A 12,797-nucleotide genomic window follows, 5' to 3' on the forward strand; every position below is an offset into this window, starting at 1 on the left:
TGTTAACCATGACCATAGCCCTTACACTGCTGGCGTGAGCAGTGCGTCCAACGTCCCTCTCATGTGCTGAAAACTAAAGAAGTCTCACCAACTTTTTCTGCTAGCCTTATACAGATCCCAGCCAAAATAGACAGAATAATGTTAAGTGGAGGGCTATATTGAGAGTGTATCAGCTGTATTGATGCCACAGGCCTGAAAATAAAGTACTGTAACACTACCAGTATGTATTTCAAAGTACAAGTCCAATCTGGTGGTTCTGTGGAGACTCCCATGATTTTCATACATTGCTTTTATTCACCTGCTCTGTCATCTCTAGGGCCACAGCTAAAACCCCTAGGTGACATTTTAATTCCTTGCTTGTATGCTATGAAGCATTATGGTGCAACTTTATGGTGTTCAACATGAGTTCTGCCTGATTATATTAGAGACAGTGAAGGGTTGTATAACACACACCTTCTTTGTATTTGAGGAAATTACAATGGGGTAGAAAATCCCAATGGCAAGACAAGAAACCACACATTAGGTTCCCTACAAGGGACAATGGAACTTCAGGCTTTCCAGTTGGGCTATTATGATTAGATCATGGTTAACCAGCCTGACGAACAGATGTCATGGTTAACCTTAAAAGAGAGCTTAGTGGCCCCTGACTCCTCCCAGACCTTCTGTATTCCAATATTGCTCACACCAGGGCCACCCGTTATATGAGCTTGCAACCTAACCATTAGGCTAAATCTGCGCCCATAGACTTTTAATTGGTGGCCATCCTACTTGGTTTCCACACTGAAGAGGGATAGGTATCCAAATGCTTTGGGACATTAAAGGAGATGAGGATTTACTTTCCTTCCAGACTTATGTTCAAAATTCAACCTAAAATGTCATTCCTTCTTCTTTTATCCCCAATTGAGATTGGTTCCAAAGGCTTGTGGAGGCTCATTACAGAGTCCTCTTACCCCGCACCCATCTCATAAAATCCCACATGCCACTGGGGGTACAAGTGGTTTGATGGAAAAATTCTGTATATGTTTACATGCAACCTGGCACTAGATAATTAAAGACAGGCCTATATTCCTTTTGACTGAAATAAAGTCTTGGATCTAACTTTGTTCGGTTATAAGACTACTTGAGTCTTGAAAGCTCTACTCCGTGAAACAGGTTGGTGATCCTACATGGACTCTGAGCCATGTGAAGGCTACAGATACTTTTTCACAACTTTTTGGGGAATGCTCATGGGTAGATTCAGGGGGATAGTGGTCTCCAATCCATCTGAGATATTTGGGATCAGTTGATATTGTTCATTTGAGATGCTAATTTTAAGTGATCTCTCTGATATTGGCTTCAAAGTGGACAAAAAGTGGCCTAACAGGTAGCAATGACACTGATGCCACTCACTGGAAGCCTCCTAACCAGCTTTCTTTTCATGTATGGGCCTTAACATCCACAGTCTACGTGCACAGGGTGAAAGAAATGATAGATGGCTTTTTTAAAATTAGTTTATGTTACTGATTCTCTCTTTTTTGCTTCAATGTGTATGGAAATGAAAAAAAGTGTTTAACGATGGCGGTAGATAACTTTCAATAACTCTAAACAAAGCTTGCTGTTGAACTATCCTAGTGCTGGTTGTAGCGTGATATTTAATTGGCAGAAAGGAGATGGACATCTAATTCCTCACCTAACTCTCCATCAAAGAGAAAACACTATTGGTTTAATGAAAAGGCAAACCTTATTTGTTGGCCTTGGAAGTGACAAGTCTGGCGGCTACCTCCCACTCACTGTGGCCTCCATATAAACTTTCTTTCAAACGTGGCTATGTGAATGACACACAACCTGCAGGGTTAGCATTGTACACTGCAGTGGTTTTAAATCATAGCTGTGGGATCATCAGTTATGTAATTTCAAAGGATGCTAGACTCTGTGTTTACGAGGGGATTCAAAAGATAATTCTTGTCATGACCATGACCCTCTTTGAGATCAATATTCATAAAGAATGACAAAAGAAATGTAATGCGCTGAAGGGCCACTTGTGCAAGAAAACATACAAAAAACTGTCTTGCAGTGCATTATGATCTCAGAGACTGTTGTTAGGTATTGTTGAACAATTGAAATATACCAGCTGTCAAGCACGCTGTTTAATCATAAGCCTGGCAAAGTAAGCAGCAGGCGTGCTGACAACAATCTCAGGGACATCCATCTTTAGTGAAGCACTGCAAATTCTATTGATGGCATGTAAAGGGAGACAGGAAAACTTAAAGAATGACTGTCCTCACATATAGATATAACTGTATCACCAAAAACATCTAGAGGACACACACCATTTCAGCTGGAATCTGATTATTTCAAAGGCTTTTCTTAAAATTTCAGGGCCATCAAAAAGACATTACCTTACAGAGTGTGTCAGGGAGAATGAGTAATTCATGGTAAAATGAATAAAAATGCTAAGACTTCCGCTTCAAAAGGAAGTCACTCTTTCTTGCTTTTTGTTTAGTCTTGTCATAAATTAAGTGTGAAATGCAGCTTGGCATGAAAAAGTTATTTTAGAAGGAAATATAGGTGGAGATTGGTTTGAAAAATCCTTAGATGACAATGTTTTTAGGAAAGAGCACATGAAACATTGCTACCTTCTTTAGTTATTTTAAGACTTCTGTTAAAGTACTCCTGAATTTTCAACCAAGTCAATTACCAGGCAATTTCCCCTGTGTAACAGGGAATTCTTTTTTTTCCTGGGTGACCTACTTGTCTTTTGTGAGTAGGTTTTAGCAAGAGCAGTTTGACAGTAAACAGATAAGATGGATTAAGCTCTTTTTTCATCCAGTTTTGATGTGAACAGCGTAAAAGCGGGTTAAATCATTGAGTTTCAGGAGTATTTTTAAATGCCTGGAGATAGTACGATAAAAGAGCTAAACCTAAGACTTGGGCCGGGAAGGTCAAGGTTGCGGCTTTAGAGAGCAGCTACCAGGCGACAGAGGCCAGCTCTCATCTCTCTCAGAGCAAGCTGAGCCCACAGCCGAGCCACCTCTCATCACTCCCAGAAGGGATACACGAAAGGAGTGAAACAAAATCCAGTGAGAGCTCGACGGTTGACATCAAAGAGCAGTGCACCCTTGCCTTGTGTGGGTTCCTGTGTGTGCGTGAGTGTGTGTTAAGTAAGCATGTGCGTGTGAGGGGGGTTGTTTAGATCCTGCTTACATTGGCTTGCATGAATGAATAAGCTGGGAGAGTGTGTGTTCCCGCCTGTGTGTTGGTGGATACAAAGTGAAACACCATCCCTCTATGAGCAACGAGCTTCATGATTATGTTTTGCTAAATTGCGAGAACTAAAATAAAACTGTAATTAATCTGTGGATGTATGACAATAAATAGAAGTATGACTTACACATTAGACAACCTAGTTTACAAGGCAGAGCTTAATGAAAACAAAATCACATTTTTAGAATACAATTTGTGTAACACCCCTTCACCACCTCCATCACCTCCCTTCCCCACCTCCTCCAGACTGGATCTGAGGCATGCTTAACATGTGCATAGGAGCTGACAGCCATACAATCACATGATGCTGCTCAGCCAATCCTGAACTCATTTACATTTTTAAGCCATGCAGTGATGAAGCCACTTGAGCATAAGAAAAGGTGAAGAGGCGACTGAAATAACAAACAAATCAGAATGATACACCTGTTAAAATGCTGCATCCAACATGTTTGTTTATCACATGTTACATCTGGTCGACACTGAGAGGTTTTTGGTTTGTAACATTTCTTAGGGGACGTATTTAGACACATTTTGTGGACGTCTATTCCCCCACTGCTCCTCATGTCGGTGACAGGGGAGAGTAATCCTATACACAGGCTGCTATTGTGAAATGAGAAACTAGCCTTCTTCACTGCCAGAGACCAGATGCACCTCTCTCTCTCTCTCTCTCTCTGTCCTAATCTGTAAACGACTTAAAGGAGCCTTATCTCCGGGCTCTTCTGCTTCATTTCATGCTTGATTTACTTTAATTTGTCTGATAGGGCACAAGGATTTGGAAATGGCCCATCTTTCGGTGGAAAATGTTCTGATTTTTCTCCGGCATTGTTATGTGGAGGTTTTTGACTTTTCTCTCCCCCTCTCTCACTCCTCCTTCTCGTTCCTCCATCTCCATCACTTTCCTATCCTCCCTCTCAACTCTCTCCTTTCCTCTCTTCTCCTTTTCCCATCATCTCAATTCTTTCTTCTTTAGAGGGGGTTGGGGTGGAATCTTGCTCCAGTGCAACAGTCTGTTTGAGTGCATATAGATTTGAGTTAATACAGCAGAAACAAGTTTTTCATGAGGTGTGATTTTGTGATGGGTAACGGCAACACTGGAGTCGTGTTTGCCTTTCAGATCCACATTGGGTGCAGAGCAGCCGAGTGCTTCAAACCACAAAGATCTTATGTTTAAGTTAAGAGGCAACTGGCCCTCCAGTTTAGCAAGTGGGTGAGCGGCTGGTGCTGATAAAGTTGCTACACAATAAACGACAGGGACAAGTGACATGTCTACAGATGCCTCCAGTTCTTTTTCTGCCGGCAGAACTCAAGTACTTGCATGGCTGTCTGGCTGCCCCCATCAACAGCATATTTTCCCCACTTCTATTTAGTGACTGAATGACAGTAGAGGCAGTGAGCTATGATTAGAGAAGCCCATATCTCACTAGATCCTGAATAATCTTCATTCCCTCCCACCAATGAGTAGTGCACAGAGGTGGCACAAAAAGCCAGAGAAAAGGAGACCGGGAGGATGGGCCAAGCTGTCCTGTGTGTACAATATGTCACATAGTTCCAGTCGTTGCCCTTTACACACTCAAGTGTGGCCACCGAGGTGCACAGGAAAAATCTGCTTTCATTCAACTGGAGTCAGTAAGACAAATCTTAACAGTGGTAATCACAGTAAAAGATGATTTAACATTCAGATATTTTAATATTAGAAAAACTTCCAGATGAATTGAATGTCTGCATCAATCAATTAAAGTAATTTTCAGCTGCTAGTAACTTGTAATTACAATTCCCACACAAACTGATATGAAACGTCATTAACCACACCTCCAAACACAGTGTGCATAAATACATGGCTAACCACCCACTCACACACACACACACACACATACACACATCGCAGAAGAAACAGGGACACCATTGAAATTCATCTCACAGCCTGAATTTACTTAACTGCGGGTCTGTGCGCGGTGATAAACGGAGTGATGATCCGGCAACACGTCTTTATCCATGCTTTGCTTTAATTAACGGCAGCTTGTTTGTTGAAAAGATGATTAATATGCCAATGAAAATTGCATAATTGAATACCACAACACCCGCACAATCAGGGAGGAACATGCCATTTTTTATTAACTTTTTTATTATCATTATTATTACTATTATTTGGTATTTTAATTCATTTGACAAGCAGGCCCCACCCCCCACCACCCCTAAACAGAAAAAAGAAGGAGGTGGAATTAGCGTGACCAGCGGGCCAAGCTGGGCCCAGCTGTTCATCACCAACGAGAGGCCTTCAAAGGCGTGGACACTGTTTTCATATCAATACCTATCAGTGTGAAGGCTGTACATGAGTGTGTGTGTGTGTGAAAGAGAAAGAGTAGGATTAAGGGGGTAGAGAGATTTGGCCTGGATGGGACTGACTGCATTCCAACGGCCAAATAATGAAATGAGGACCTCAAACTGGATAAAAACTAAACAGTCACGCATTTAAAACTAAGCATTTTAGAACCACTTGTATCCAGGTTTTTGAAAAAAGCCCTGCAAATCCATGCATAAGAAGAACTACAAACCAGTCACTCAAATAAAGTCTCTAGTTTTGTTTAAAAAGGCCAAAATAAATGAACATTTTCATATATGAGTGCGTTTCATGTGAGCAAACCAGATTTTACTTATAGTTATATTTACGTTTGCAGGAGTGTCTCCATGTTAATGTAAAATACACACATCAAATATTCAGCCAATTACAAAGATACCTTTTAGAAAAAGGTGTGCGGCTGCAGCGCCTGGGAGTGTAAGCAAAGCAGAACAAACATATTCAGAGAGCTAAAGCGAGGCTCAACGGGTGTCAAGTCCCCAGGGGAGGAAACACTACCATCCAGGCTTTATTCAGCTCCACATTAAGCAGTGGCTCTCGTTTTCTTCTAAATTCTTTGGACTTGTCAGTGTGAAATAGTAATCAAAGTGAAAAGATGGCATTGTAAGTGGACATAAATTCAACTAAAACCTGAACAAAATAGTTAGGACTGAATTATCTTATTAAGGCTCATTTTTCTGTGTGCTACATCTCATGTATCCATACAAAACTAGCACTGAATATGGTGACATCTTCCTTAAATGATAAGAACAGTGATTGCATTTTGCCCTATTTTTGATTATATAACTAACAACCATGAAGAACCTCCATAAAGCCTCTTAGTATAGCGGATCAGTGACTAAATTTGCATCAAGGCGATGCAGCATAGGAGTACAGTGATTTGTCTAATCTCTTGTTGCATATTTCATCATTATAATCACACATTGTGATTGTGTGTGTGTGTGTGTGCGTGCCTATGTGTGTGTGTATGCGTGTGTGTGTGTGTGTGTGTAAGGAGGGAAATGTTTCTGCACACAGGTGATGCACATAGTATAAAACCTCCAACAGTAATCTCTTAAGAAGTAAATGTATCTGGAAAAAGGCAGGCAATGTTTACACTTGTAGCACTTTGATTGCAATTAAATTTTACATCACTCAAGGCCCAGAACTCACAGAGACGCTGATGATGGACTTTCATCATCAGTATCAACAATCTCAGTGTCATTCATGTTTTGTGAGACTTGTCTGAAGACTTTGAATAAACCCCTGGAGGAGGGAGATAAAACCCTGCTTTTCTGGGGGAGAATTGCCATGATGTACGTCCAAATTTCTTGATTACAAGACGAAGGGGGAAAAAAATAAAACCTTGAATAAAAGCCTGCGCTGAAAGTTTTTCGTTTGCTGATATAACAGTCAAGTGTGTCTATAAGTCTACTTAAAACGCTTAGGTATCAGTAGAGACAGCTGCGACACCCTCGTCTTATGATTCTGTCGAGACAGTACACTATCAAACCTTTCATACTGTTCCCAAGCTACATTTCCGGTGACAAAAGCTTTGCGAAAGCCTCCTGAAGGATTCATCTATATCCTAATATTTCCAATCCAATTTAACTGAAGCAGACAGAGTGGTCTGAGCACTAGTTTACCAATCTTTGCTTTCCAAGACTCTGTGTGCTGAAGGCTTGAGGGGTTCAATCAATGGCGCTTTGATCTCGGCTGGAACCATAATTATTTAACATTGTTACAAGGATTTCTCTAATCCATCCTACCATTAAATCCCTTTTACACCCTCATCTTCTGCAGCCTAATCTGCATCTGGGTGCTCCGTTTGTCTCTCTCCCTCATTTTGACTTGCCCCTCCTTACTTGACGATACCCTGACTTTATAATGGACTTGGGTGCTGAGTTAGAAAATTCTTTGTTTACGGAGTGCAACCTGACTGAACTGTGCTCCAACGGATTTTCGCTCGGAAAGAATTGGAAAGTTGTTTGATGGAACTGTCCTTGAGTTTTGGTCAGTTTATTTTCAGTTCACTTTCTGCAACTAACATTACACGATTCCAACATTATGAAATGCTGTACCAGAGCTGGAGATAAATTGAATTAACCCGATAAAGACCCCATAAATCTCCACATCTTTTCTACTTTGAAGTATTAAGGTAATTTGGAAGTAGAGGCAAATGAGATCCAAAAGGTTTAACCCTATCTGTACCCCCCACTCACCACACACACACACACAAAAAAAAGGGTGTGGAGTGGGGGACAAATATCTGCATTTCCGTGTTGCACCATGATATAAATAGCACACAAAAAAACCCTAACATTTGTTAAGGCACCTGCTACTGTATCGTGGCCATCTGGTCCTCCCATTCTCCTAGCATGACATATGTGCAACAAAGCCGTAGTGGCTATTGTTTTTTTTTTCAGGAAGAAGGCGGAGAGACTGCGCACCCTTCTAGGTTGGCTGGAGTCAAAAATGAGACACAAGCGTTTTTACATCTGAGTGAAGCTGGGTTTTCAGCGTGTGCAAGTTTGATGTCTTGTAATGGGAAGGAAGGAGCTTGAATGGAAATAGATATCATTTTCATAAGTGCTGGTTGTGTGTGCGTGTGTGTGTGTGTATGTGTGTGTTAGGGGGGGCTCGAGGTTTTCTGTGCTTGTGCTCTGCCTGTGTCCGACAATAAGGTAGAGTCTCAGATGGCCACTCCTTTAGCTGACCCATGCCTTGCTCTGGCTGATGCCCAGCTGGCATCAGGAGCTGAGCAAGCAGGGCCACACCGGCCATCATGGACAGCCAGGAGAGGAGATTTGTGGACAAGGTGATCACTTGGCTTTTGTTACCTCTCTGTCACGCTGCTTTTTCTGTAGCCCTTGTTTGGTGGTGCCTTTTTTTATAGCTTGTATTTGCATCGAGCTGTCTGGATGTTATGTCCTCATGTCACTGCTGTATACAATGTAAAACTATATAAGTTCCTGCCAGCAAGAGTTAGAAGTAAAGTTAAACCAGTTAACAATGAGCAAACTGAACATGTGTATATTTCATGCCCAGTGTTTGTAACATGATAGATTAGGTTTTATTTTCAAATTTGAATGTTGATAAAAAATTGTATCTATTATCTATCTATCTATCTATCTATCTATCTATCTATCTATCTATCTATCTATCTATCTATCTATCTATCTATCTATCTATCTATCTATCTATCTATCGATATATAAATATAGATATATAGAGATATATAGAGATATATCTATACATATATATGCCTGTATATATATGTACAGAAAAGGAGAGAGAGAGCCATTTCTTTAAAATGTAGAAATGTGGATTAGAATATGCAGCACTAAATAACACACCAAATTAAATGCTATTTAAAATGGGTTTTACAGGCATAAGACCTTTATCAGAAATGACTGAGATCATAATTACCATGCTCTTTGAAAACCCTTGATTTCCATGACTTCATAAGGGGGTGTAGTTTACACGAGCAAGTGTGTAGATAAGGCAACGAACAAGTTTATTAGCAGAGTTAGCTAGCTAAGACATACTATTCCCAATTAGCCTAGAGGAGATCGAGTGTGAGAGAATGGCACAGACAGAGGCAGATTCCTATCACCAGAGCCCATGAAAATGAATAGAATAGCTTGCCACCCTATCTCCCAAATCAGCAACTGATTGCGAAACATCCGTGACAAGAAATGAACACGAGACACAAGATCAGTGTGCAGATTTGCTTAAGGACATACTTGTAGAGATGAGTGGAGAGAAAGGGAACTCACTGGGTGTTCCACATCAGAGACCCAGCACTCTGAACAGAAGAGAAGAGGCAGCTATCAGATTAATAGTGAGTCATTCAGTGCAGTTCTCTGCTGTTCCAGACAGAAAGACAATCAGAGAACATGGGCAATCGCGGACAGCCCTTGACATGAGTTACTAAAGTGGAGATGAAAAGCAGGGACAAAAAAAAGTTCAATTAAAGGATGTAGATTGTAAAGGCTTTTGTTGTTACTCAGCAAAAGGGAAACTGTATGGGGTGCTTCAATAGAATCACCAAAGCAGGTGGGCATGCTCTGAGTTAGCCCACCTCATTAAGAGGCTTCACTCTCTTTTTATGTAACAGCCATTTCACATCCTATTCAGATGCACACGCTCAATGATTAAAAATTATCTGTTGGTGATCGTAATCACACCTGCTTAAACTTAAGCCAAAGAATAACAAAGAACTTTTGAATGCTGAACTATCGGAACATTTACAAAGAGATTAAAGGGTAGACAGTCTCAAACTAAATAAATTTGCTTTTAATCACTTTGAACAGGAAGTCATGTCATTTCAAATGTTCCTATCTGATTGTCTGATTCCCCTCTTTATTCAAATTATAACATGCCCATCTGACTTTTCCAGCACAAAGGGAAAAATTAAAAAGGGAAATGACCTTTCATGGCAGTCATGATGGGAGAGTGAATGGCATTATTATGCAGCTAGATTAATTTCTGCCCACTCTATGCTGCCCATTGAGAAAACAGGGGGCACTGCTGTCTCATAGTAAATCACTTACTAATTGTTTGGTACATCATGGAGATGGTGAGAGAGTCACATTGTTGGGAGCACAAGGACTACATAGAGACGTTTTTACTTTTCTTTGAAGAACATGTATATCTATTAAAGCATGTGTCTTTAAGTTGGATGCAGCTCGACCTGCTAAAGGCCATTTTTCACTTTGTAAAACAGGAGAGATTCAGACACACTGCTGAAGTCCTCAAAATGGATGTCACTTGATAACCCGGCACCACTCAGGCGGTGGTTTATTAAAACATGAAATAGGCATTATGTCTCACATCACCTCCTCTGAATTTCAGCCATCCTCACTTCATACAAGTAACACTTTATCCCATCAGACTCATATCCCGCCTCTCTCCGCTGCCTGTCCAGCAGTGTGTTTCTGAGCCTCTAATTCTTATTCTGATGGCTAAGTAGAAGAGGTAAGGATAATTACAGTCAGTTATACATCTAGTCATGCTACACCCATCCCTCCTTTTCAAATCAGTATTTTTAAGCTCAGCATTTTCTTGTCCAAAAGAGCCTTTTTCCACACGTGCTGCCTTCTTTTTGTCATGGTCTCCATAGTTGTGAGCTGACCCCCTCCGCCCTGTCTCCTGACTGATCACAGTGATGGTTTATTACTGTCGTCCCAGCGTTCTTATCTTTGGCCAGCAATGCTCATTTCCTTCCCCAGATTTAAATGCAAATGTGAAATTTAATGATAAATGCATTATCTGATAGGTGCGATAACACTGATTCACTGTCAGTATAAAATACACACCCCGGGGGGCTTCCAGCTAGCAAGCACAACTTGCCCAAATCCACTTTTTTCTCCCTCTCTCTCCTCTTTTTTCTCTCATTTCTTCCCGTTTTACATACGTATGTACCTGCAATAAGTTCTTCAGGTCATTTTTTGCATTAATAGGAATTATATTTTGTGTGTTCAGCAGAGGATGACAGCTATGCTGATCAGTAATTGCTGTGCAACTATCTTGTTTAATGTATTATCCATCCTTTGATAAAGTAGTGAAAGGGAAAAGCAAGATATTAAAAAAAACAAGGAACAAAAGCTTGTTTTTAACTCTTAAAAATATGTCATCAGCATCGCATTATGTTTGATATGATAAACATGTTTTTAAGCAAAAACATTAAGGTTTTGAAAAACCTTGGACCTTGTTAAATAGCATGCAGTCTAGTTACTTTACAAGACATACTGCATGTATCTATGATTATCTTCTTGTACCTTGATGATAAAATCATACCTGACCTCAAAATATGCAATGTGCATTGCAGTTTCGCTGCAATTATGATAAGATTGCCCTAGGAGGCCAACAAGAAGGAAAAAAAGGGAAGACTTGACTTACTTGGACCATCCCACTCGTCAGGTCCCGAGGCTGTATGCCTGGTCTTCTCACCCTGCCCATCTATCTCTGTTTCTCCTGCTTCTCGGTTACCATCTTCCTCACCTGCAAGAAAGAAAGAAAATCACACAATAAAGCGCACAAAGTGAAAAAGTGAGCAAAAATCTACCCAAGTTTATTGCTCAGACCTATCTTAGCAGTATTATAGACTGTAAATTCCAAATGCATAACACCTTTTTTGTTATTTTATTACTCTTTTCCTGTGTTTTACAATCTTAAGTCATGTGAGCCATTGTCATCATATGCAACTGTGTTTTTGTGTATATTTAGATCTGGATATGCACATTTGTTTTGAGTGTGGCATGTCCAGCTGCATACTTTTATGGAAAAAAGGAGTTCCCATGAGTGCCTACAGGAACAGGAGGAAGCCTCATGGAACAGGAAGGAAAGCAGTGTGTGGGAGAGAGCTGGCTATTTATTACCTTTTGATCTATTGTGAAGCAAGCTAAAATGTGTGTTATAGGATGTAGGACTGAATTACAGTCTCTGGGCTTACACAGACCATGCAGGATATTTAGGTATCTCTCTTCTAGGTATGACTGCCTGAAAACCCTGTTAAACAGACCCAGCTGCTAAGTGTGCAGCAGCAACACTGACAGAAGCACTTGTTGAGTGGACTTAAATTCACTACTGTGAGGAAAAATATCTATTTCAACATATCTTTAATTTTTATCCAAAATGTATAAGCACATAATTCAGTACTTAGAAGTTCCCCCTGGTGATGTGATACATTAAATATGGTTGAAACAATGAGTGCACCGTATCTAGCCCACGTTAGACAAGCAAGTGCAAACCTGCACAGGGCGTGTGGTGGTAGTGGATAGTTTGTGGAGGAACATTTCCCTGAGTTTTGTCACCATATCAGTGTCATCCCTTTGATGTTCTAAATCCAATAATGAACGGTCAAGGACAGGCCTGGAGTACTACAATGGATTATCAATCTTTATACCCCTAACTGGAAAAAATGAGTGGATGTTAAGATTAAAATTTTCATGTATTGCCAAAACACTATATAGTTAAGATGTAGTTCATATAGAAAGTGCCAAAAATAAATACAGTAAATACAGTTGTCACATGGTTGTTTACCATGTCTGTATGCGTACAGAGCATTTCATAGTGTAAGCAATTCCAGTCACAACTGCCACAGGACACACACTACTTCACTGCAGCTCTGTCTGTCCTCAGTAAGGTTAATCTCTACATCAAACACACATACCATGCTTGTTTAGCTTTTTTACATGGCTCACTCCAAAGAAGA

General features: G+C 40.4%; 1 protein-coding gene across 1 annotated transcript in view; it reads right to left on the reverse strand.

Annotated features, from left to right (window-relative positions):
* The window catches only part of zfpm2a (zinc finger protein, FOG family member 2a), a 122,734-nt gene that overhangs the window by 73,275 nt on the left and 36,662 nt on the right, over nucleotides 1-12,797 (reverse strand). Inside the window, exon 4 of the mRNA XM_034698378.1 lies at nucleotides 11,483-11,584. Within this exon, the coding sequence (XP_034554269.1) occupies nucleotides 11,483-11,584 (102 nt within the window). The remainder of the gene's footprint in view (nucleotides 1-11,482; nucleotides 11,585-12,797) is intronic.

Source organism: Notolabrus celidotus, chromosome 12 (genome assembly GCF_009762535.1).
Source record: "Notolabrus celidotus isolate fNotCel1 chromosome 12, fNotCel1.pri, whole genome shotgun sequence".
In the NCBI taxonomy this organism is placed as follows: Eukaryota; Metazoa; Chordata; class Actinopteri; order Labriformes; family Labridae; genus Notolabrus; species Notolabrus celidotus.